Source organism: Odontesthes bonariensis, chromosome 6, assembly GCF_027942865.1.
Source record: "Odontesthes bonariensis isolate fOdoBon6 chromosome 6, fOdoBon6.hap1, whole genome shotgun sequence".
Classification (NCBI taxonomy): domain Eukaryota; kingdom Metazoa; phylum Chordata; class Actinopteri; order Atheriniformes; family Atherinopsidae; genus Odontesthes; species Odontesthes bonariensis.
This window is the reverse complement of record NC_134511.1, coordinates 15,248,732-15,274,833: the sequence shown is the minus strand read 5'-3', so window position 1 is coordinate 15,274,833 and position 26,102 is coordinate 15,248,732. Positions and strand designations below refer to the sequence as shown.

Sequence of the window (26,102 nt, the reverse complement as noted above, 5' to 3'; positions counted from 1 at the left end):
TGCACGCTCACATTCACTCCTAGGAACAGTTTACAGTCACCAATTAACCTGAAGTGCATGTTTTTGGGTGGTGGGAGGAAGCCGGAGTACCCGCAGAGAACCCACACATGCACAGGGAAATTTGTGTTTTTTTATATTTTTTATTGGAATTGCATTTTCTTTTGTTAATTTCCACGATACATTGAGAAGAGAACACAGCATGAAGTTTGTTGTTACGTTTTTGTTCCATAATTGGCTTTGTTTTTTCCACTTTAATCAACTACTGCACTTCAATGCCAATTCATTTTTGATTAAACATGTTTTTTTATGTAAAACAATGTTTCATCATTATGTACCTTCATGAAAGTGACATTAAAAGGAAAGATATATCTGAAATACAGTATCACACCACTGCAGTCCTCTGCCGCTTTAGGAGACTCAGTTATGCTCAGTTTGGGTCGCAGTTGACACAGCTGATCTGTTATGGTGCTGTGTTCCACAATGAAGCGAACAAAAAACCACAAACTCTGTGCACTACAAGGGTTTTCATTGTAACCATATTTCTGGCTGTAAGTGCCATTCACAATGTTTTATGTTGTCACAGGCTGCTGCAACCACTAAATGTAATTTAACTGTAATTTGGTAAACAGAAATCAATTCACCCATGTTGCCTTGCTGCACAATTTGGACAAACACATTGAAAATAAGACAGAGGCAAATAATGTGGGTGAACAGACTGTTCTGTCTAAATGATTACTAATTTTCTATTCACATTTACCTAAATTTAAGACTCAATAAAGACCATGCAATTCTTATTTCTACAATGCCGTAGAATGAAAAACCTTGGAGTTTAGGGATGTGAGTGTATTTTCTTTTTTTTTTTACCATGACTGCAAAAGGAAAAGACATGGGCTGTGATAACAAAAGGCCTTTAAACATCCTGACCAACTTGGAGTGATTCATGATCCTCCTTTGAGGGGATTTTTACTGACATGCTCACACTGCCACATTATGCAAGCGCCTTACAGGAAAATATATCACAATCTAAACTATTCACAGGTCCTTCCTTATATTGTTCTACATGATTTAACATGCCTGTCTAAAACTCTTGGCACTGCTGTTACTGAAGTAATGTACAAATAAGAGAATGTAGCATTGTGCAAAAGGCAAATTGATTAAACACATGCAGTTGGATTTGTATAACTTGTGAATTAGTGAGTTGGTAATTACAATTCCTGATTAAAGTCTCATCAAAACAATTATAAGAGGGAAAAAAACACTCTTTTCCAGGAACTATCCCTTATCAGTGCCACACAACTGTTGAATTTGCTTGAACTAGCTCTTTTTGATTGCTCAAGGTTTTATAGCTCAGCCGATGACAAGCGCACGAGTCACAACTGCACAAAGAGAGGAGGTGGAAAAGCAGCTGATTTAAGTAAAGGCCTGGGCTTTATACCTCCACACCATCAAAATGGATCACTTACTGAATCATCTCCCGAGTTGCCTGAACAAATCAGTCAAAAGGAAAATAACTGCTGCAGGAATTCATAATGTGACAATCTTACATTTACCTCACAAGTCCTTGCAGATTTTTTTTTGTTTTAGGCAGAACAGTTCATAGGCTGAGAGTGAGAGCCTTTAATACATTCTTGTGGCTCGTAATGTGAAAGTCTGGCAGCTTACATACGCCTCACTTCGATTTAAGATTTGACGTGGCCTGCTCAGAAGGGTGGAGACGGAAAATTACGCTCTACTCATCTTTGTTATTAAGCAGTTGCATCACTGGCCTAAGTGAGGACGCAGCTCAGAAGCTCATAGAGACATAGACTCTTGCATGAGAACTTGCAACTAGCCAGAGAGTTAGACCTGACAGAGTGGAACAGAGTTGAATTTGTCAGATAATAAAGGAAAAAAATGGTCAAGTCTTGGATATCATGATATGAGTTCAGTCCAGTCTTCAGTCATCAGTTTTCCAGCAGATTCTGGCTTTGTGAAAGGAAAGAGGCGGTCTGTGATTGGGTATGAGCAAATTGGAGAGACAGTACCCTCTCAGAGCAGTAGCACATCATCTTCAATAACTAATTAATGATCTCTTGACTTGGTGCTGCACTCACATAAAATTAGCCAAGTGGCAGTTTTGGCTGTGGCAGGTCAAAATAAAAGTGTTTTGAATAACCACCGTTGGTTTAATTCCTGGTTTTCCCTGCAGGTTGAAACTGGGAGATGAAACTGATCAGTCCATCTTTAGTTTTTTGTCATGCCTTAGTTTCCCTGCACTCTGTTTATTAGTTCACTCACTTCACCTGTGTTTTTTCCCTCAGCTGCACTCACTCCCCAATCACTCTCACTCCCTATTTAGTTTCCTGCCTCCCCTGTCAGTTTTGCCGGATCTTTGTTGTTGTTTGTTCCATCCATGTTCAACGAGGCTACAAAAACTAAGTATTTATTCCATTCCATGTCATGTCAAGCTAAGTCTTTTGGTTTTCACAGTCAAGTTTTTGTTTTGTCACAGTTTAGTTTTGGTAATCCGGCTCAGTCGCGCTTTGTTTTGACTTTTCTGTTTTTGAATTAATAATCTTCCTTATTTTTGAAGTCCGCATCCGTGTCCACCCTTCCACACCCACAACCTGACAGAAAGATCCGGCCACCAAATGGACGCGGCGGACTACTCAGCCTTCTGGGAGCTGGCTGGGGACTTCTGTTGCCTCTCATCGAGCTGCACCTCGTGAAACTGAACTCTGCCAATGACCTAGTTGACTTTTTTTTGTACAAAAGCAGGTCCTCCAGCACATGTTAGGAGTGACGCACATCTGGGCAGAGGTGAGGTGTGTACAGCGCGCTGCTATGCTGGATATCTTTGGCATGGAGCCACAGAAGGTAGCTGCGCTGTACACACCCTCCCTCACCACTCCAGCATCCCAGTCCAGGGCCCCAGCCGTTCCAGAGCAGGCCCCAGCCGTTCCAGAGCAGGCCCCAGCCGTTCCAGAGCAGGCCCCAGCCGTTCCAGAGCAGGCCCCAGCCGTTCCAGAGCAGGCCCCAGCCGTTCCAGAGCAGGCCCCAGCCACAGAGGCCTCCGGGCCTGACCCCGACCAGCAGGCCGCTGGGCCTGACCACAGAGGCGGCAGGGCCTGACAAAGCCTCAGAGCCCATGGGGCCCCAGCCCATGGACTCACCTGTTCGAGCCCCTCCCTCCCACCCCGAGACTTTGGGGATGATCCATCCCTTGAAGGGGGGGCTCCCCCCCCACGTCGGAGGTCCGGCCGACCGTGGGACGGTCCCCGGCTCCTCCTCCCGCCACGCAGAGGGAAGTCTGGGTGCCAACCAGACCACCGCCTGCTGCCACATCATCGGGGGTCCGGGCGACCGCCGGGCCACCTGCTGCCGCCGCGCCAACGGACGTCTGGGTGCCAGCCAGACCACCGCCTGCTGCCGCCGCGCCAACGGACGTCTGGGTGCCAGCCAGACCACCGCCTGCTGCCGCCGCGCCAACGGACGTCTGGGTGCCAGCCAGACCACCGCCTGCTGCCGCCGCGCCAACGGACGTCTGGGTGCCAGCCAGACCACCGCCTGCTGCCGCCGCGCCAACGGACGTCTGGGTGCCAGCCAGACCACCGCCGGTTCCTGCCTCGCCGTCTGGGCGTCCGCCAGACCACCGCCGGTACCACATGGCCGTCTTTGGTCTCCAGCCTGGCCGGCTTCGAGCCCCTCCCTCCCACCCTTGGACTGAGGGTTGTCTGGGATCCACCCCTTGGGGGGGGGGGGGGGTGGCTCTGTCATGCCCAGAGACTCTTGTTTTTAGTTTTCATGTTTAGGTTATACTTCTGTTTTCAGTCCATCTTTAGTTTTTTGTCATGCCTTAGTTTCCCTGCACTCTGTTTATTAGTTCACTTACTTCACCTGTTTTTTTTTTTTTTTTTTTTTTTTTTTTTTTTTTTTTCCCTCAGCTGCACTCACTCCCCAATCACTCTCACTCCCTATTTAGTTTCCTGCCTCCCCTGTCAGTTTTGCCGGATCTTTGTTGTTGTTTGTTCCATCCATGTTCCACGAGGCCAGAAAAACTATTTATTCCATGTCAAGCTAAGTTTTTGGTTTTCATAGTTAAGTTTTTGTTTTGTCACAGTTTAGTTTTGGTAATCCGGCTCAGCCGCACTTTGTTTTGACTTTTCTGTTTTTGAATTAAATCTAATTTTTGAAGTCCGCATCAGTGTCCACACCACACCTTGACAGAAGGCTTTCTGTCAAATATGAATCCAGGGTGATGTCATGAGGGTTAATTTCTCAGACTTCCTCAGAGGCCAAAGACATTATACAACTGTTGTCAAATTGTTACGTCAAAAGAAGCCTTGACATAATGTGAAGTAATTCTGTGACTTGAGCAACAAGCACCACTTAAAATGCTTTCCTAATTATTTTGGAATGGCTACACTGACTGAAGTAAAAAAAAAAATTCTCATTCTTCACCGCACTGGCTTTCCTCAAGTCTTACATCGTAGTTTTCCTAAAAAAATAAAACTCTTTTGGTTTGTCTTGTGAAATATCTCATTGACATTCTGCTGTCGGGGCTTCAGTTTATATTTTAATTGCCTAAAGTTGTTGCCATAACTCACTGCTTCGGGGTAATGTGAGAAGTCTCAGCTTATTGAGGCAGCTGTTGATTAATTATTGCCAATCAGCTCAGGATATTTAAAGTAAAGACTGTGTAGGTGTGCACGTCTTGGGTGCTATAATAAGTGAAAACCTAAAACTTGATTTTCGAGATTTCACCTTTTATCTGGAAATCTCTGGACTTTGAACTTTAAATACAATCTGGCTGATGATCTATCTCGGAGTTCCTGCCTCGATCCTACTCGCCATCTGACTTGGTTTGAGTCTGCTGAGAAAAACTTTATTACGAAATTGAAACTTGGACAATTTCTCGGTCAAACTTTATGCAGGCAAGAGGAAGCACAAGTCCTTATTAGGGAAATCTATCCGGTGCGTCACCCCTGACTCGCCGCTGTAGTGCTCCGACTTTGACAAGTGAGGGGAGTTCATTTAATCGCATCAGACGAATAGAATAAAGACAATGGATCACGTCTGGATCTTCATCTCTCTCATACTCACAAGTAAGTATAGCACTCATTTTCTTGGACGTTAAACTTTAAAATGTACAAGTTTGTAGAAAATAAAACCCAAATGGTCTGTTGAGCACATCACGCCGCCCTTCTTTCAAGAGTTTTAGAACCCATTTATTCTTTTCTCAATTTAACCAGCTGTGGTACATCATTTTCATTAGATATTTGTCGGTAAATTGGATTAGTCGCTCGTTATTGCTATACAGAGTTAGTTTCTGAATGGTTTTATAAACTTTCATCACATCGGAGGAGCGTCGGAGGAGCTCAAAGTGTGAACTTGCTCTGGATTTGCTTGGGAATGTAGATGCAGACTTGACTTTACCCAACAGGTTTTATCCCGACTATTCAAAAACATGATCAGCAGACAACAAACATAATTTGTGGATCTCAGTAGAGAACAGTCGCATGATTTGTGTGGATGGCGATGGAAATCAAATAGCCTGTTAACATGTTGAGGACTCGAGGAGACTGCGGGTAGCAAAGTGTTAGTCTGTGCTGCAGGTAAACAGGTGTGGCACGAGATTTTGCTTGGGCAGATCTCCTGAGTCCAATATCCTTGCACATTCCTCTTCCTGCTGATAGTTGAACACAGCCTGTTAGGGCTTGTGGCTCTGATACTGCAGGAGAACTCACTCATAGGCTACTGAGGCGAATTCCACCTGAGGCTGTTCAGAGCGTTTGAAGATTGGACTGTTTTGGAGGAACAACCGTGCAACAACTGCAATGTCTATTAAAGCAAAATGCAACGCCCCAGGCGGTGTATTGTATTCATGTACCGTGAGGCAATTTTTTGTATTGCCCTCTTGAGTCAGGCTGATGGGGTTTTTTTTTAACTTAGGTGGTAATTCAGCCACAACTGACTCAGAAAAAGGAAGTTGAGGTGGCAGAAAATGATTTTCCGACAAACAATCATGAGAAGAGTTTTTGCTGTAAGCCTAGAGTACAAATACAAAAAAGCAAAATGATAACTTTTAGTGTTTATGGCATATTACTTTTCTGACAAGATTGCCCTGAGCAGCACACAGCAGGCTAGTACTTGTTGTCAGTTTGACGTTGTTATACCACATCATCTTTCTCTTCCACCAGCTGACAGGATCTACCAGGCACAGTCCTTCAATGTTGGCACTGCCGGTGCAAAGATTTTCAGCGGCCCAGCAGCAGAAGAGTTTGGCTACACAGTCCAACAAGCGACCAACCATCAGGGCAAATGGTAGGAGTTAATGCACTCAAATACAGATTTTATTTAAGTGAGGATTTTCGTAGTTAAGTGTTAACTGTGCCTTATCCATCCAATATATGTCCTGCCCAGGGGCTAACTGGCTTGCGGTGTTCTCCTAATGTTGAATGTCTCCACTTATTGCTACATAAATATGTAGAAAGTTGTTTACTCTGATGTCATCAGTTCCAGCCTTTGCATCACAACTGAATGCATTCTGGCTTCTTCAGAGATTATCACTGGCCTTACTGACCAAAAGGTTTTAAACATTACTGTATTTGAAGAAAAAGCAATCCACCTTGTCCCAAATATCGTCCTCTGAATGGAAATCTCAAGACTTTGAAGATTGTTGGTGAAATATATCCTTGGATTTGATATGTGCTGCTTTGTGTTAATTAAAGCACATTGCTGGCTGCAAGGAGATGCGCATATTTATCAGTAATCTTTTGGCATTCAGTGCCATGTAAGCAAGTGTCCTCGTTGTTTGCTCAATTTGAAGTTTAAGTAGAGGAATTGTCATTGGCTGCTTTGGTCCATTTATTATATCAAATTAAGGCTCAGTTATTAGTTTGTTGCATCAATTATTGCATCAGAGCTTAATTCATTTTCAGCAGTTAAGCAGTTTTATTTACCAAATGAAGAAAATGAACATTCCAGCCACAACAGACTTTGTAAGTTGCATCCGTCTTTGGCCATCTATGTGTCATCACAGCTAAATGTGATCTGTAGCAGGAAGTACCACAGTCACGGTTTCGCTTGCTTTGGCTGGTGTTTATATGCCTGACTAATAGTGGATGGATTATATAGGGTATAGTACTATAAATGTGCAAAATACGGTTAAGAAATTTACAGATGTATTGTTGCGATCGAAACAAAGATGAAGTCTAAAGATACGTGTAACCTGTTAATTCTGTGCAAAGGTTGACCAAAGCAGAAGGACTAATTTGGGATGTATTCGTCATTTCCTATGTGAACTAATCAAAAAGAGGCTCAGCTACATTTTACTGTGCAGTAATTGGCTGGTTCAAATTAACTGTAAAACTGGGCCTTGTGTGGAACACGACAGGCTTGGCTGCAGTTTATATCCGTGCCGTATTTATTGCCTGAATCCAAACAGAATAAGTAACCTACTGGTTAGTTTTACAGTTTGCTTAGTGCTGGAAGCTCCAACACAAGATGCAGTAAAAGAACAAGTTGTTTTAGCACCGAAGCTACACAGCTCACTAGCTTAGTACTTTGCTGCCATTTGGACATTTAGCAATTATAAAATGCAGCTTATTCACATTTAACTCTTCTCAACATAATTTCCATAAATTACAGGGGACTATTTTTTTTAGACAAACAGACATGCTAATGTAAGGGAAAAATTAATTCATATATACATTGTATGAGTGTTACTCTGTATAACCCGGTAATAACTCATTTAAGACACTTGTTTTTCTCTTTTCCCCTTCTTTCAATGAGGGTATTGCGCTCTTATGATTTAACAACTTTAAGTAGTTTGACAGGGAAGATGGCACGATACCGAGGGGCCTTGGCTGTAGACAGGGAGGAAGGATAGATAACAAATGCTTGAACATATCAAAGGAGCGATTACATAATAACCTGTATATTAACTGACTTGTTTTCGCCTAAGAGGCTCAGAGCAACTCTGTATTCTGATCCGTGTTGTTCTCTCTTGCAAGATATTATTAAAAGCATCTTATCTCCTCAGAAAATAACTGACTCTGTGCCTTACTAAAATTTCCACAACACTAATACAGAATATTTGTACATAGCTGCTGTCTGTAGATAGGTTAGGTATGTCTTTCATGAGCTTTTTAAATCTCCCACAAATCTTTATCTACCTATTAAAGGCAGTGGCAATAATTTCCCAAAGAAACACAAATAACAAATTAACAAGAATGGCAAGGCGAATTACATATTTATAAACGGTCTACTGAAAGTGGTGGTGTGATCCACCCTTTTGGTCTCACCATGATGCTTTGGACAGATATTCATCTCTTTGTTTCTTTTCACGACAAGTGTCATCATTAACTGTAAATCAGGGCACTAGTTTTCCAAAAAGTGCCTCACAGATCTGCTCTGCTGGCACTGGACTCGATGTGCCCGTTCAACCAGCATCCCTCCTGAGAGGATATACATCTCTCACTTACTAGAAATGCTAAACATTGATCATTGTTTTATGATGACGTATGATTATTGAAGAATGGTTTCAAGATGTCAGACATGAATACAGTGTCTACATTTTCATTAAAGAAAAGCAAAACAATGGAATACAACAGATTGTGCTTACGCAGTACTCATTGCATACAGTAATATATAACCTTAAAGAGCACAATAGAAAACAATGGGATGAAGGTGAAAGGGAAAATAAACTATGTGAGTTTAAGCTATGAATATTCTTTACTCTCTGTTTTCTTTTTTGCAAAGGTATCAGTCGTTGTGTTGATTCACAGTTTAAAAATGGGAAATTCCTCAAGCTTTCTCAATGGTGAAATTCACAAAGCTGCTGTTCTCTTTTTAACAAAGATATGGATTCTTAAGTTTTCGTGTGTTCAGAAAACAAGAAAATTGTACCATTTCTACTGATAAAGTGATATTGTAATGAATCGTTAGGTTATATAAAACCATCCTGGGTTAATTCATGCAAAAGTCTTTGAACTCCGTTATCTCTCAGCTTCGGCATTTGTGACACAAACACGGCTGCCACCATTGAAGCCTCTTGCATTTTCTATCTCTCATGTGCAATGTTTAGTTAAACAGTAACAAATATAATCAGTCATGTCTGGATTTTCTACACTCACTGCTCAGTCTGAGTAACTCACAGGAGTGTCCCGTTTGCATAATTGAGGGGCAAACAGAGTATGTGATTTGAGTCTCTGACTAATACACACTATTTCCTGTCCTCCGTCCAATAAAGAAGAATGATGTGTCCCACTTCATGTGCTTTGTTTGTTGTGGATTTTGAGAAGAGTCTTAGGTGCCGTTTACACATACCCGGGTATTTTGAAAAACGAAGACCTTTCCCTTCGTTTGTGCCTTTCGTTTACACACAAACGGAGTTTTAATCTTGAGAAACAACTTCTATAAAAGTAGGACATGTTTGAATGTTTTGATATGCGGATTAAGCATCTTCAGGGGATATTCTCTGGGTGAACTTGTACTATCTTGTACAAAAGATGGACGTGTTGGCACATGCTTATCACAGGAGTACACTAACAGAGTTTCTCAAACTTACTAATATGTGACTTATTTATATGTGTTATTTGTGTTATTTTTTACCACAAAACAAAGCTTTTTTTTACATGTACTTGTTTCTGTTATTACAGAAAGGTATATCTACTATCTGTCGATGTAACTTATTGTTATAACAGTAACAGAAATGGCAATAACTCCGGTGATGCATGTTTATTAGAGGACCAGAGATGAATGTGATGGTTTTCTTTAGGCTCCTGGTTGGTGCGCCATGGAGTGGTTTCAGTGGAAACAGGAAGGGGGATGTTTACAAGTGTCCAGTCTCAGGATCCAGAAACAGCTGTGACAAGCTCAATCTTCAAGGTATAGTTTACCATTTGTGGTTTAACATGCGACATTTCAATCAAACACAGTGTACTGTACTTAAAATGCCTAAATAAAACTAAAAGCACGGGGGTCCCTTTTTAAAACAGCCAAGAAGTTGATTTGGCTTTTTTTAATTAAGAATTTGAAAATAGATACAATTTTTTTTTAATTCTATTTTTAGCAGTGCATGTAATTAACTAATACATTGAAGTTATGTATGTTTGATTGTTTAAATTCCAGATTTAACAGCTACAATCTCAACTCTGTTATTCTTGTTCCTTTACTCACAGATGCTGTTAGTATTTCAGATGTTAACGAAGTCAATGTTAACATGTCCCTGGGTTTGACTCTGACCCGGATGCCTGCTGTTAGTGATTTTATGGTATGTTTCTCTTAGAGATTTCCTGCAAGCGTGGGGACTAAAGGATTGACCCAAGCCATGATGTGTGTGTGCGTGTGTATGTGTGTTTTCAGACAAGATGTTGGAATGACATCATGCTACTACAATGACTCACTGTTTTTTTTGTTTTGTTTTTTCTTTGTAATAGGCAAGAAAACATTATTAGGGCTTTGAGTTGTACTACAAATAGCACCTTTTGATGTTTTTAATAATGACACTTTGTTTTTATTTCTTACCAAATGCACTTACATTTGAGTTTAGTCAAAAATTCCAATCTAGTTTATTTCGGACACAAGATCTTACGAGGAGATTTGTATGACATTGACAACCCTAGTCATCCGCTTAGTGACTTGACTCTTTTCTCTGGTAATCTGATACAGACGTGTGGTCCTCTGTGGGGACAGCAGTGTGGAGATCAAAACTTCTACCCAGGAATATGTGCAAAATTGAACCCTCTCTTTCAACCCCAACCTGCCTTCTCTCCTGCTATCCAAAGTAGGTGATTTTTGTTTTTTATGAATATAAATGCATGAGGATTTGTTTTAATCATCTTTTAGCTTTCCCTGAAATGGACTGGCAACCTGTCCAGGGTGTACCTCAACTTTCGCCTGATTGCAGCTGGGAGATGCAACTCTGAATTGGATTGAGCGAGGATAGAAAGGGTGGATTGATCTTCTCAGCTAATTTATACCTTTCCAGCCAGGATTAAGTTATAGTTTGAATAAATTATAATCCAACTATGTAACTATACTCAGAAACGTTACTCTTATCGCTCCAAATCTCTGGGGACTTTCCCAAATGGGTCAAAGCTACACTGAAATTTTGTGGACAGTGAATTTAGGTGACTGCTAATTAGCCCTTAAGGTGTAGCTTAACAGACATGCAGCGCTCAGTGTCATTACTGAACAATTAGCATCTGTTGTGATATGCTTTTTTTTGCTTTTATTTAGTTTTTTTTTCTAGTTTTTGCTGAACCATTTGTGGCTCTTTCACAAGTGCTTTTTGGGCTGGTAAATCCATGATTTAGGTCTCTAAATCTTTTGTTGATTGATTTGAAAGTTGAGCCACATTATTTCAATTGGTGTTGTAAAAGCATCTGAGGTTTAAATGTGATCTAAACCATTAACTGTGTCAAGTGAGTGAAATTAACTAAACCCAGAGGCTTAATGAAAGTCAGACAATAGATCATTTTTTTTCTGCTGCGTGAGTATATGTTCTCTCTTCTGACTGTTTTAGAATGTGGAGGACCAATGGACATTGTAATTGTTTTGGATGGCTCCAACAGCATTTTTCCTTGGGAACCAATGGTAGACTTCTTGATGAAATTAATACCTTCGCTAGACATTGGACCCCAACGTACACAGGTGAGGCTGACACTTTATCTTCCATATCTAAAAAGCTAAGCTGGGAAGAAGCTCATTTCGTCAACTTTCTTTTTTGGTCATTAGAGTAGCTCTGTGTCATTTGTCACACTGTTTTTCTTTTTCAATACTCATGCCAGGTCAGCCTCATTCAGTATGCAGTTGATCCCAAGATTGAATTCAATTTGAATCAGTATAAAACCAAAGAGGAGTTGATTGCAAGAGCTTCCAAAGTTAAACAGATGTCTGGTGTACTTACCAATACCTTCCGTGCGATCCGGTATGCCAGGTTGGTGTTGCAGTAGCATTGCTTTTTAAATACATGTTGGTTTTTTTTCAACTTGTATAATTGCTTGATTTTGGATTTGCTTAAGATTTTATTTTTATTTTACTATTATTATTATTTTTTTACTCTTGTGTTTTTTTTATGATAAAAACACAACCTTGAAAGTAATTTCTCTGTATGCTCCCTTCAGTCAGAATGGCTTCATTCCAAGCAATGGTGGCCGAACTGGTGCTGCCAAAGTAATGGTGGTCGTCACTGATGGCGAGTCTCACGACGAATCTCTCAGAGATAAAGTCATTGCTGACTGTGAGAGGCAGGGCATCACCCGCTTTGGTATTGCGGTATGTAATCTTCTGCATTCACTCTGATGAATTGTTAGTTAAAAATCTTTAAAGATTATGACTTCACTTTGGCAGCCTTAACGAAAGCCCTCAGATTTAGAAAGCTCAGCTTCAATCTAGTTTTGAGTTTCCACTCAAATACTGTTTTGTGTGGAATTTAATTATCTCTGTCAAGGAAGTTACGTGGTTGGTACGCTTTTAGTTATCTGTTTGTTCACAATATTACTCAGAAAGTTAAAAACAGATTTGCATGATATTTTTGATAATAGGACATGGCACAACTTGAATATCTGTAAAAATAACTTTTTTGTTTTCACCCTTGGTTATCTTATCTGGCATGTACTTCCTTCACCAGTTTCCGACTTCTTTAAACTTGTTCTGAGAATAAAGAAGTGGTGAGCATACATTGTGACAGCAAAACATCTTCAAAGTGCACGATCAAAATAATTTGCATTATCAAGATTTTTCTAAATAGCCACAATCATATAACTTTGCAAGTATTAAAGCCAAAACATAAATGTGTCTTTTGTTCTGTTATCTGAACTATATACTAAGACTAGTTATAAGAGGTGTTTCTGAACCCATGCAGTGGGCACACAGTCTGTTTTTAATGCAGTTGTACATGTGTGCCTGAAGGCCATGACTATTCAAAAATGTTTTTTAGCATTCATCTATTCATTTCTATTCACTGCAAGCCTAAATGGATGATTTCTCCAATTTTCTTTCACAGGTTTTGGGTTATTACATCAGAAATAACATAGATACTGAAAACCTTATAGAGGAAATCAAATCCATTGCCAGTTTACCCACAGAGAACTACTTTTTCAATGTGTCTGAGGAGGCAGCCCTTTCCAACATAGCTGGAACTCTGGGGAACCGCATCTTCAACATAGAGGGTGCATATTATTTCTATTTTCTGTCTTTATTTTTTATCATTGTGCTTTATCTAAGACTGGATTTTCTTTATATCATGTCTGTGATAGCTCACATCTCAATCTGATTGACTAGAAAATATACTTTTTCGTAAAAAAACATGCACCCTTTTGGTTGTTGATCTCCTTCCAGTGGATACATAATGCTCTGTTCCCATCAGGTACTGGAAAAGGAGGGGACAACTTCAAGATGGAGATGTCTCAGGTTGGATTTAGTGCTCACTACTCCAGTCAACAGGTACAGTAAAGAAATTTTGGAAAAACTGATGGAAGTATTTATTATTAGAACTGTGAGCTCTATATATTATTTGTAGCAATCAAAGAACCATTTTGTGGTGTTGGCAGTTGAAGTTAACGATAAATGACAGAATCTTGTTGGTATGATGTGCTGTTTAAGGATGTGATGATGCTCGGAGCAGTGGGCGCCTACGCTTGGAGCGGGACTATCGTCCATCAGACGAGCTCAAATGTAAACATTCTTCCTTTCTCAGCCTTTGAGAGAACACTGCAAGACAAAAATCACAGCTCATTACTGGGTAGGCTTTTACAGTTGTAAACTATATTTATTTGACCTGTTCTATTATTTGATTGTGTTCCTTAAAGTTCTTTTGCATTAGACATTGTAGCTTTGCACGGTTGCGGAGCAGTTCTTGGATCATTTCCCTCCACTTTGGAATGCAGCTACAAATTCTGCAGCCGTATAGATTTGCAACCATAGTGGAGGTTTTGGAGGAATGTGTAGTACAGTTACTTTGACCTAATAACCGATTTTAACAGTCATTCATAAGTGTGATTGCTACAGATAACTGCCTCTTTGTGCAAATGGTAGCGTCATCATCAGCCAACCACTTCATCTGCCACCTTAACACATAAGCAATTCTGAGAAGCGTGACATCACACAACCGCAGTTCAAAAATCTTTGTGCAAAGCAACCTTTGACGACCTTGACAACCTTGTAACCAAATTAAAATCTCACAAGTGGCCATATACTACATTAGAGCCCAACATTAAAGCCCTCAAATTCCCAACCATAGTCTAAAAACACCACTACGTCATTTCAGATTTCTCCTCAAAATAATGTGGCCGTGTACAAACTACTCTTGATTGATTGATATCTCCCATTGATTTCATTTTAAGATCGAGAGAGCGAGCGAGAGAAAGACAGAGATAGATCTTAGTGAAAGATCATCCCAAGTACAGGTGTCAGACAGTAAGTGTGTTTCTTTTGTCCCTCTTCAGGTTACTCTGTCACCACACTGAGTGATGGGCCTGCAGAATACTTTGTGGCAGGCGCTCCTCGCTCCAATCATTCGGGGCAAGTTATTGTTTACACCATCGACTCTCAGAAGCAATCTGCTGTCATAGATTCAGAAAGAGGGAAACAGGTACTCACGTTAGAGGATGGACTATTCATATTTACCCTCAATGGCTTGAAATGTGACAAACAGATTTCACCCATCACTGGTTGATAGCTGGAAATTGTTGTCCTAGATTGGGTCATACTTCGGAAGTGTCCTGTGCTCTCTGGACGTGGACAAAGATGGGGTGACCGACCTCCTACTGGTTGGAGCCCCCATGTACATGAGCGAGCTGAAGAAAGAAGAAGGCAGGGTCTACCTATTCTCTGTCACCAAGGTAATAATGAGTAAAATATCCCTTTTAGTAGCTTTGTGTGGGCATAAATTCACTTTTCAGTCATACTTTTTTACATGAATGGGAACTTGGGATGTTTTTTCGCTCTGTCAGCCATACACTTTCTCTGCCACTTCATCTGAAGGGTATACTGAACGAGCAGGGATTCCTCAGCGGTCCAACTGAGAATGCACGTTTTGGATCGGCCATCTCTGCCATTCCTGACCTCGACCTCGATGGTTATAGTGATGTTGTAGTCGGAGCGCCGCTAGAGGACAAAGAGAAAGGTGTCATTTACATCTACAATGGGCACAAGAAAACATTAAACAAGCAGTTCTCACAGGTATGACTAGAAACGGTTGAGTTCACACAAAGTCTGGTTTAGTTGTGATTCAGTTCAGTTACACAAATTTGGTCCAGGTGTTTGCATACTGTTGGAGCTAAAAAAGAGACATTTTTACATTAGTATTTCATATTGCAAACTCGTTTGACATGATCGGCTCTGCTGTCATGTATGTACATATGATATTTATTGTCTCACAGAAAATCCTCGGCTCCAAACTGGATCATCAACTTCAATATTTTGGAAGGTCTCTAGATAGCTACAAAGATCTCAATGATGATTCCCTCTCTGACATCTCTGTTGGAGCTTATGGCAAAGTGGTGCAGCTCTGGTGAGTTTAAACAGTACATTTTGCAGGAACAATAAATGGGATTCATAGTCAATATGAATTATTAAAAGTGGAGTGAATTGGACTCAAAAGCTCAGTCCCTAAATCTGTTGTTTTAGAACTGGCTAGACTGATGATCATTTTAAACTGACCTTGTTTTCTAGGTCCAGAGGTGTGGCGACCGTAACAGCTAAATCCTCCTTCGCACCTGATAAGATCAACATTTTCAACAAGCTCTGTAACATTAATGGACGCATGGTTTCATGTTTCAACACCAAGCTGTGTTTTAGTGCTTCATTCAGGCCCAAGGAACCTGTGGGACCCATTGGTAATTCCAATTTTCTGTTAAGCTTACCAAGAATATTTATATTCCTGTTATGAACGTATCTGTGAGAAACAATTCTGCTGCAGGAGGAAAGGTTTCAGACACTTTGGTTCAGGCAGTAATATTAAAAAATTTGGATATATTGACTGATTCAATGAGTACGGATTAATTAAAGGATGATAGAATCTAAAACTTCATTAACAGTTCAATATTTTTTAAAGCATTTTGTTTCCTTGAGAGCTGTCGGTTTCCTTTGTAGTCTTTTATAGAGGGTGCTGCATCTATTCATGCCTTCACCATTAAGGTACAGTGGCATGCAAAAGTTTGAGCAACTTTGTTCAAATGTTTCTGTGCTTTAAAGACTTGATAAAACAAACTATGGGTACTTTAGTTTGTTTGTTTTGTACAATTTTAGTTTAAAAGAAATAAGAACGAGACCCCCACACAGATGTTTTAGCACGCCGTCCAAATTGATCTCTCTACCAAATACTGCTAAAGTTTCAGAACCTGAACCAGCAAATTCAGACCTGAACCATTTTCTGCAAGCTCACCGAGAAATTCAAGCTCAGAAGTTTCCAAATGAGCATTTAAAAAAACCTGATACAGTTTGTTGTACACAAATCTTTCACTGTTAGATGGACAAATCGATTCAGCTTAAATGACAACAAATTCTAAAACATCAGGAAGTATCACAAAAAAATAAGAAAGCAGATGGCTTTTTATATACATAACACACCACAAATCCACAATTCACTTCCTCAGGATGGGCCAGCTGTGGTTTTGTCATGACCTTCTCATACTCGCTAACACAAACACATTCAGCAATGTATGAATATACCTTAAAAGAGCAACACAATATAGTTGGGTTAGGCTTATCTCAGAGAACTAGAAGACTTTTGCAGAAAGACTGGGCAGAAATTCTCCAAGACACCTAGAAGACTCCTTACTGGCCACAAAGATGTTGTACAGGCTGCAATATTTGCTGAAAAGGAAGCTTCAATACACATTCTTCCACTAAACACTGAAGTGTAACAGATGAAAACAAATAAAATATAATTCACCTCTAACTTTATGTCTTTTGGAAATCAGGGTATCTTTCACTTGCTTAGCAGTTGACAGTGATACATTTTGACAATGTCCAAATTTATGCCAACTGATACCAAACTAATAAGAAAGCAAATTAAATTATTGTCTTAGGTGTTAATAAAGATCCCAAGAAAATGGGCGGCCGTGGCTCAGTGGTTAGAGTTGGTCATCCAATAACCGGAAGGTTGGCAGTTCAATTCCTACTCTCACCACTCAAAAAAAGACTGGTGGAACTGATAGCTGGAGGGGTGTCAGTCCACCTCCTTGTCACAGCTGAGGTGCCCTTGAGCAAGCCACCCCCATGCTCCCCAGGTGCTTCATGGCAGCCCACCGCTCCAGGTTGGCATCTGTCTCTGAGTGTGTGTGACCCTGTGCATGTGTGTGTCAAACAGGTGCCAACCTGGATGGGTTAAAAGCGGAGGACAAATTTCGTGTGTATGCATGACAATAAATCTGATCTTAAAATAAAGATTGAACTCAGATGTCAAAGGCTATGTGAAAACGCAGTTTTTTTTTTTTAAATATCTTTCAGAGATATCCTACAGTTTGACTCTGGACGCTGACTTGCAGGATTCACGAGTGACGTCACGGGGACTGTTTACAGCAAACGGCGAACGCTTCCTAAAAGACATGGCAAAAATATCATCTATACCCCAGTGTCGAGACTACCAGGTTTATGTCCAGGTAATGGTTGAAAATTACATGTTGATTACCTTGATTTATTCAAGCTTGTAGCTATATTGCTCCAGATTGGCTTTTAAAAATAGCCTTTAAGTGCTGTGAAGAGGGTTTTCTGATTTGTTCATATATTCAACAGGAGACACCGGACTTTGTCAATTCCCTCAGTCTGAAAGTAGAAATTGAGCAGGGGAATGAGAATGTGAACCCTGTCCTCGACATATTTTCTCCAAGTGCATTTGAATTCTTCGTAAGTAACGGATACACAATAAATACCTGTGAATCCCAGATTTTTTTTCCTACTTGGTTTACAGGGAACAATGCAGCCGCATGAGAACTTTAAAAGCTTTTGCAAAGGTGTTCGTACAGTCGTTTTAAATGACATGGTTTGCCTGTGTGATAATAACTGGCTTGTTTAACTTAGTCACGTGAGTTATTTTTCCTAGCAACAAAATTATAGCTCATCCAGTGTAGTAAACATATAATAAGTTTCCAAAAACAAAATGCAGCACTGGAGTGCTAACACAGTATCCAGCTAAATTTTCCTGCCCTTTTGCTGTTTCAGATCCCCTTCACAAAAGACTGTGGATCTGATGACGTGTGTAATACTGATCTTGTGCTGAGTGTCACAAAAGACACTAAAGTGTCCAGGTAAGAATCACTGCACTTCCACGAGTGTTTAGCTTAAAATGTAACATGTTATACTTGCTATTTGCTACATGAGCAACATATTGAACAGTTTAAAAAGCTGAGCTTAACGTGTGATGTTGTTCTCATCAGTCTGTGGCAGAACAAGCTTGGGCAAAGCTGTGTTTGTCCTATCATGTGTATTTTGTGAGACGAGGGGAAGCAAAGATTTTAAAAGCCAGTTAGGACCAGTTAGTTTGTTTTGCCATGAGAGACTTCTTGATCTTTGCTTTTATTTTTGCACATTGCACTTGTATATCTTGTGCTTATGATATACAGTATATATGTGTAAACCTGTTATTGTTTATGTATAACGAATCTGTTTATTTTTCTTTTTTGCTATCTTCAATGAAATAACATAAACCAGGTCCACATTGTCCAGATAACTGAGGGTTTAAGAGTTAATAATGTATTTGTGTTGTTTGTTTTATCATGATTATCATGGACCAGATGTTTACTATAAAAGTCCCTGACTAAAATGATAAATTAGAAGTTCTACCACGTTTATTTCATCTATGGTGTCTCCCACCCTTGTAGATATTGAAAAAGTCCCTCTAGCAGCCCCTGGAGGCCACACAGAACATAAGCTCAGGGCAGATGATATCACTTAATCAGCATCGAAGCCCTATAATTTTCTTAAAGAGCAACAACTTTGCACTAGTTATAATGTCAGGTAAAGGCATCCGGTACTATATAGACATACAACAGAGAAGAAATAATGTGTGAGGATTGGACCAAAGCTGGCAAATCTCTGTTTAATGTTATGCCTTGGTAACGCTTGGTGTAAACATTACACCATTTTCTATTTTCTCTGTTTTATGAGTCTGTCTTCACTGCCAGTAACTGCACAGATCGGAGTCCATAAAATGGTTCGGTCAGACTTGTGAGCTTGGAAAAAAAATGTCACAAAGTTTGCCTTGCACATAGACATCGAATTAACTCAGATGAAAGGACACAAACAATGACTTTACACAGACTGTGCAACAGCTCTTTAAAGTACTTGTGGTTTTTGCAGCATCAGTTTTGAACCAAATGCCTCTTTTTTTGTGTTGCCCATGCTTCTTCAGTCAGTGGCGTTCAAAAATCACAGGGAAAAATATCCTGCGCTCTTGTCTTGTAGGTCAGCTCCTATTCTGGTCAGCGCAAATAAAAATGAGCTGTCGTTTGAGGTTATTGTGAGGAACAAAAAAGAGAACGCATACAACGCTCAGGTCTCGGCCACATACTCCAGCAACCTGTACTACTCCTCCGCCTCTCCTGTGAGTGAGAATTACGTTTTTTTGTTAACGTGGTGCAAATTTTGAAAAGGAAAAAAGTGCATGCCCCTCTTGGATAGATGCATACACTAATTAAATGCTAAGAAGCTGTTTATGATTTATTACGCCATTCTGTGTCATTGTAATGTATTGTCAGTATTACAAAGCTGTTATGTGCTATTGTGGACAACATATTTGCAGACAGATGGGGTCATATGTACCGCGACACAAAAAGAAACTGTCACCTGTCAAGTGGGAAACCCAGCGCTAAAAACAGATCAAGAGGTATGTGAGAGAACCAAGCTTCTGAACTGATTTTCACATCAACATTTTTCAGAGTAAACAAAAAAGCAAAATACCATTTTTTTTCATTCCAGGTGAAATTTCTCATCACTTTTGATTACAATTTTGGCCAGCTGCAAAACCAAGCTGTGGTGAAATTTGAGGCCAAGAGGTACAAAGGATTGTGAAGACATTCCGTTAAAGTTTTCAGCTTTATTGAAATCACTGGCTTGTGGTGATGCCTTCTGGGTTTTTTTGTTTTGTTTTTTTCTTGGTAGTGATGGCAAAGAGGAAAGACCTGAAGACAATATTGTGGACATATCCATTCCTCTTCGGTATGACACAGGAATTGTGTTATCCAGGTGAGTTTGTCGTTTTTCTTATTTAATTCAGGAAGTGCATTAGTTTCATTCGATGACAGCAAAATAATTAAGGTGTTCATTCCATCTTTTCTTTCTTCTACAGACAGTCAAATATCAATTTTTATGTGGCAAACGGAACCACTCAAGTGGTAACAACGGTGAACACTCTGGATGACATTGGCCCTGAATTTAACTTTACAGTCAAGGTGCAATTGTGGAATCCTTCTCTAAAAATACTATAATCTAATTCCTATGTTTTTTAATCAAAATGATTGATTGCAACAACTCTTGTTGAAAGGTTTCAACAGGACAATTCCCTGTGAGCCTCCTGTATTTGACCATTGCTCTGCCAATGACCACCAAAGGTGGAAATCAGCTCCTCTATCTTACTAGTGTGGAGACACAAACAGTGAGTGCTCAGATTTGTTTAAAACATTGCAACGTGTTCATGTATATAAAACAATAGAAACCTTCAAACAGTTCTTTATGTGCATATTAATTAGATATACAGTTCACTGCTGCACTTAGAGTTGGTGATAATCCTGTCAGACAGCGCTGTGCTCAGTTGTATTTATTATCCAACTGCTCAATATTATTTTTTTAGGGTGTGGAAACCGTCTTTGACTCTCATTTTAAGATTTGAAGTGTGAAAAATACAGAAAGAATGACCAAGCTCTCCACTTGCAGGGAGGTTCTGTTAGCTGTGACTCTGGCCAACTGGTAAATCCTCTGAGGATCGGTGAGAAGAGCCCCAAAGTGTCCTTCTCCACGGAGAACCTCAGAGGCATGACGAAACTGGTAAGTCAATGACTCTTCTGTTTGATGTTTCTGCTCTCGTTATATATATCTTATTATATTTTTTCAGTTGTATTATCAAGCTCCAGCAAAGGAGTCTAAATTTGATGATTCATCAATATTTCATCATTTTTCTATTGATAGTATTGTTACACAATTTATGTAAATTCTAAGCCTTCAAATTGCATATCCTTTTTTTTTTTGTAAGATTTTGTGTTTCAGCAACACTTTTATTCATCTCAAGATCAATGTTATAACAAGCGAAAATTCTTTTTGCCCATTTGCTGTGTCTTTCCTAACTAAGTTGTGTGCTTATCATGACAGCCTAACTGATGCTACCACAGCGGTCAGATCAGGATGCCATAGAGATGTGCCAAGCCGCTTGGCCCTCTTTTCACTGCTCATGGTCCTATTTTTAACATGTATTTATTTATGTATTGACAGGACTGTAAGAGTGCAGAATGTGAATATATAAAGTGCATCCTTAAAGACACTGAAGTTGCAAGCGAATACGTTGTGAAGGTTAAAACGAGGATCTGGAGTGGCACATTCATCTCGGTAAATCCCTTCGGTTACATAATCTATAATTCTGTTGTATCTGTGTAATTCTTATGTCACTAATTAAGGAAGTCGCGCCAATGTTTTCACTGATGTCATTTGCATTATTTTGCCCTGTTAGGCGACCTATCAGACCATTGAGCTGACCTCCAGTCTGGATGTGGAAACCTCCAACCCAGATCTGCTCGTAATTGGACTCAAACAGCTACCTGTAAGATCTCATTTGAAGATTTCAATTTGGTGCCTTATGAAGGAGATGCTGTCTTTATCTAAGAATATGCAATGTAATGGGATTCTTAAGTCCATGGAGCATGATTGTTTTCTCAATTTGCCATTTCTAAATGAGGCAGATCATAGAATTACCTAATATGTTTGTTTGTTTTCCAGGTGGTGGTGACAGTGAGCAAACCTGGAGAGAAAGGTGATGTTCCAGTGGGAGTGATAGCTGGCAGCATCATAGCTGGACTGCTGCTGTTGGCTCTGGCTGTGGGGCTGCTGTGGAAGGTAAAGCTTTTATCTAAACCTTTGGTGAAAAAATTTGGGATCAATATTGTTATATGGTAATATGACTTTGGCAATCCAGATGAGTATAAGTAAGCATGAATATTTCACCTCTGCCCCCTCCTCCTCTTAGAAGGAAAAATTAACCTAATCTGTGTCGTCATAGAAAAGTGCATCTTTACGTTTAGTGATCCATCAAAAACCAGCTCTGCTGACAACCACAGTCTGCTCTGGTTCTATTGAAAAACAGCACGTTTACCATATTTTACGCGATGGAAAAACTCAATTTCCAGAAAAGTTGGGACATTTTTTAAAACACAACAAAACTTGAAAGAGTAATGTGCTGGGCTTTTGGGACCTTTATTAACAGATGCAAAGAAATTGTTTCACTGATCAAATTTACTGTGTTTGAAAATATAAACAAATCTAGAATTTGATGCCAACCACAAACTAAAAAAAAGGGTCCAACAGATGGGAAAGAAAAATTCTCAATGCTAAATTTCTGTTTACTTTGGCCATTTAAAATCTACAGAGCATAATGTTGTAAAATGATTAAGGCAGTCTGTGGAAATCTCCGGGCTGTTCTTAGTTAAAAGTGCCAAAGCCAGCATCTGTGATGGTATGGGTGTGCATAGGTGTCCACTGATGCAGAGGTGTATATATTGGAATGTACAACATTTTTTTTGGACCAGTGCTGGTTAAATAAAGATTTAAATGAATTATCAATAGCAATTTTCAATTTTTGTTGAATTTCAAAGAGTTCCCTAATCTTACTGGAAATGGGGGCAAAGGTCATTATGTCACAAAAGGGACTATATATGCAGACTGAAAACAGTAATGGATTCCCCCTGTTGTGACTGATATCACAATCTGTTTACTTTCCAGTTTGGGTTTTTCAAAAGAAAATACCAGCAGCTTAGGAAGGAGGCTGATGATGATGAACAGGGCCACGCACATGTTGATGAAGTGCTGTGAAGTTAGGAGGAAACCCATAGCATTCATTCGCTGATGTATATTTCCAGTACGAATATAAGTACTTCTAAAGTGCAAAAAGACCACAGCTCAATCACTGGAAATTGGTCACTTTAATGGAATGGATGATGGACAACTGATAACTGGGATTAAATCCTCTATTCAGAGGATTATTGACATTACTGTTTGCTTTGTGGATTGTACAGTATTTGCCATGGTGCACTTTGTACTTTGAAAAAGCTTAATAGCAATTTTTTCTTTGTTTGTTTTTCAAAAATCATGCAACCACAAACATTGAAACTATATTTTAAGACGAAGATGACCTAAACAATTAGGTGCACCCTGAGTTTTACATTGTTAAAGCATCTAAGTTATGAAATGTCATATGTTGTGACAAATTCCGGACAAGAGGAGTGAAAGACAATACTTTAAATGACGAAACGTAATCATTAAAAAAGCTCATGTGTTTACACTGTAATCTTTGATGGCACACAAACTATAAGCAGTCACTTTGTAGCACAAACCATCTTGGGATCCGCTTCACCTCAAACTCTCAGGGCTACTTCTGTATTAATATTAGTTATTAATACTTCTACATAAGTATTAATATTGGCTATTAATAGTGGCTCATGTGCAAATAAAAAACTATATCAATCATTCTGTAAAGAGCATAATATTACTGTGTATGTCCTGTATATTTTGTCATGCTTCAGATGTTTTGTACTGTTTTTTTGTTTGTATATTATGTCTTCACGGAGTTGAAACTTGTGTTACTGTTGCTGATTATGTTTCTTGATAGTAACTGTTTCGTTTTCACCATTTGCAGCACAAATTGTCAGTAACTTATTCATTCGGCTGAACCAATATTTGCATGACTTGATGTTCGACCGATCTCCGTTAATTAGATAGTGGTTAATGTTACCGTTACATAAGACAAAGAAAAGCCGTCTGTTAGTCTTTAACACGTTTTGTTAGAACCATGAAATCTATTAGGAGAACAGTTTCCAATTGAAGATCTGAATGTGTTCATTAATCCAGAGGTAACCTTTGAAAGCATGGCAGAAGCACACAGAGCTTTCATTAACAAAACCCGCCATGTTCCAAATACACAATTTTCGTCTCCGTGCATTATGTTCATGGTCGAACACCACGGTGGTACTTTAAACTGTAAAACTGTACATATGTTTCATACAGTAACAGATTTGTGAGTTTGTGAGAGAACAGAGATTATGTTGCTGAATTGAAATGTGTAATGGCAAAACTTTGCCAGGAGATGGCAGCATGATACTGCTGACTTTTTTCCCCCTCATAATTCAGCTGTTGACTGTAACAATATTATCACTCTGACTGTCATCATTTGTAAGATTGTATTTGTCCTGTCTTATCGTGTCATGTGCTGTCTGTCTCCTCTCCTCTCTCTCACTCAAACACCCATAGAAGCCCTTCTAGGAACCACACTTGGACCATTTCTTTTTAAATTTCAATACAGCTGAAGTTTTCTATCAAAGTCGATTAATTTCCTCTCACATTTTCAACTGTTGAGTTCTCCCACCGTTAGATTATCATGTCCCTTGACTGTTTTGGAATTTGTTTCTGACTGTTTCCCTTCTCAGCGAGCCAACACCAGCACCCAGCAGTCTTTAATATTCATTTCTCTGGATCTGCTGAAATGGAAAATGCTATTTGTCTCTAATAAGTAGCATATTTTCTGGGAGCTTGGGGTCGAGCTCTCCTTTTATATAGGATTTGATGAATGGTTGAACTACTCGGTTTCACGATTACTCATGTGCTGCGGTGTTGTGAAACAGCCTTTGGATTCTATGTATAGGTGTACAGGGAGCGATGTGGAAATAGTCGATGAAATGAGATACAGCAAAAGTTTTCGTACGCGTTTGTAAGATCGCCCCGCTGGGATTTTCTTCAGATGATTGGCAGGTACAGCCAAACAACTGACCCACACCCCAGTGGGATGATTACTCACAAATTGCTGCAACCTGCATGTAAATCAAAAATGATGTCATAGCAGATTATTTAACGGGTGGCCTCTGTTTGTACTTTAGGAAACGCTGCCTACATCTTTACTAGCTACTTCTAATGGTTTTTAAAAAAAGACTTTTAAGGTGATTTTTTTTTTCTCAACAAATTACTGATGAACTAGTACATTTGTTAAATAAGACTTCTGATTAAAGTGGAATACGGGTATTTTAGTAGATACACCACAAAAACTATCGCAGTCTTAAACTTTTGGCTTTTTAATGCAAAAACTCTGTACTGATTGATAGTAAATGTTTCCTCCCATGGCATCAGGATTGTTGTTCAACCCATCAGTGTTGATCAATGATCTATCACAGTGATTTTACTTAGAGTAGGAAAACATTCCAATCGATGTGAATCATTTGCCTCATTGGTTGGTTTGAACCAAATTCCACTCAGATCCTCGGTCATGGAGCCCTGGTTGTCCCCTTGCTTATATGCCATTCATGGCTTCAGGACAACAGCCAGCACTTTAAAGTTGATACAGGGCAGAAATATACTTGCATGTCAGGAAGTGTTTTGGAAACTTCAAACCTTCAAAGACACTGATCTCATAAATCATTCAGATGAGACACTGAATGATTTTCAGAAGATAAGGTAGACTCTTAAGTGCAAGGACATCACGTCCCGTAGAAAGCGATGGGGACATAAGGATGAAAAAACCCTTTTGAAATGGTTCCCGACACGTGAAACTTTTTGGGCCATGCAGAAAAAAAATCAGTGCCTTATGACATCTCTTGTATCATAAGAGAAACAGAGTTAAGTGGAGGTTATGAGTCAGGTTCAACCAATGATGACCAATCATGACTGAGTCTTACTTTTTTTGGACCAGGCCTATGTGTTTCTTTTGTATTTATGCTGTATCTTTTCTTACTGTGACAATAAATCTTTCTCAAATTGTTCCCATTTATTCGTTAACATTTTTGTTTTGTTTAGCTTTCATTACTGGAAGCTATCATCTGCTTTACAAAATCATAAAATAGTGTCATGAGGGCAGACATACACAAGTGTAGCATTTAAGAACGAGGCCATAAAACTGTCTCTGAGGCAAATCACATTATTTATTACAG

At 39.6% G+C, this 26,102-nt stretch overlaps 1 protein-coding gene across 1 annotated transcript; it reads left to right on the top strand.

Annotated features, from left to right (window-relative positions):
- Window positions 1-4,903: 4,903 nt before the first annotated feature.
- Window positions 4,904-25,938, top strand: itga2.2 (integrin, alpha 2 (CD49B, alpha 2 subunit of VLA-2 receptor), tandem duplicate 2). The gene is made up of 30 exons (XM_075467540.1): window positions 4,904-5,084; window positions 6,180-6,303; window positions 9,761-9,870; window positions 10,164-10,255; window positions 10,654-10,768; window positions 11,510-11,637; window positions 11,775-11,923; window positions 12,111-12,261; window positions 12,992-13,157; window positions 13,355-13,431; window positions 13,591-13,729; window positions 14,433-14,578; window positions 14,685-14,828; window positions 14,971-15,168; window positions 15,369-15,499; window positions 15,661-15,824; window positions 17,440-17,591; window positions 17,725-17,835; window positions 18,151-18,236; window positions 19,393-19,531; window positions 19,730-19,813; window positions 19,906-19,982; window positions 20,089-20,172; window positions 20,276-20,378; window positions 20,471-20,581; window positions 20,860-20,970; window positions 21,412-21,525; window positions 21,647-21,736; window positions 21,913-22,029; window positions 22,912-25,938. The coding sequence occupies exons 1-30, from the start codon at window positions 5,045-5,047 to the stop codon at window positions 22,999-23,001; spliced, it is 3,543 nt and encodes a 1,180-aa protein (XP_075323655.1). The 5' UTR covers window positions 4,904-5,044; the 3' UTR covers window positions 23,002-25,938.
- Window positions 25,939-26,102: the final 164 nt, after the last annotated feature.

What these genes read in the sequence shown, in the direction of transcription:
- itga2.2 (XM_075467540.1), top strand. Translation starts at nt 5,045, where the DNA reads ATGGATCACGTCTGGATCTTCATCTCTCTCATACTCACAA. An exon ending in CCGCATCTTCAACATAGAGG is followed by an intron (nt 13,158 to 13,354) that starts GTGCATATTATT and finishes TGTTCCCATCAG; the next exon opens with GTACTGGAAAAGGAGGGGAC. An exon ending in CTCACTACTCCAGTCAACAG is followed by an intron (nt 13,432 to 13,590) that starts GTACAGTAAAGA and finishes GTGCTGTTTAAG; the next exon opens with GATGTGATGATGCTCGGAGC.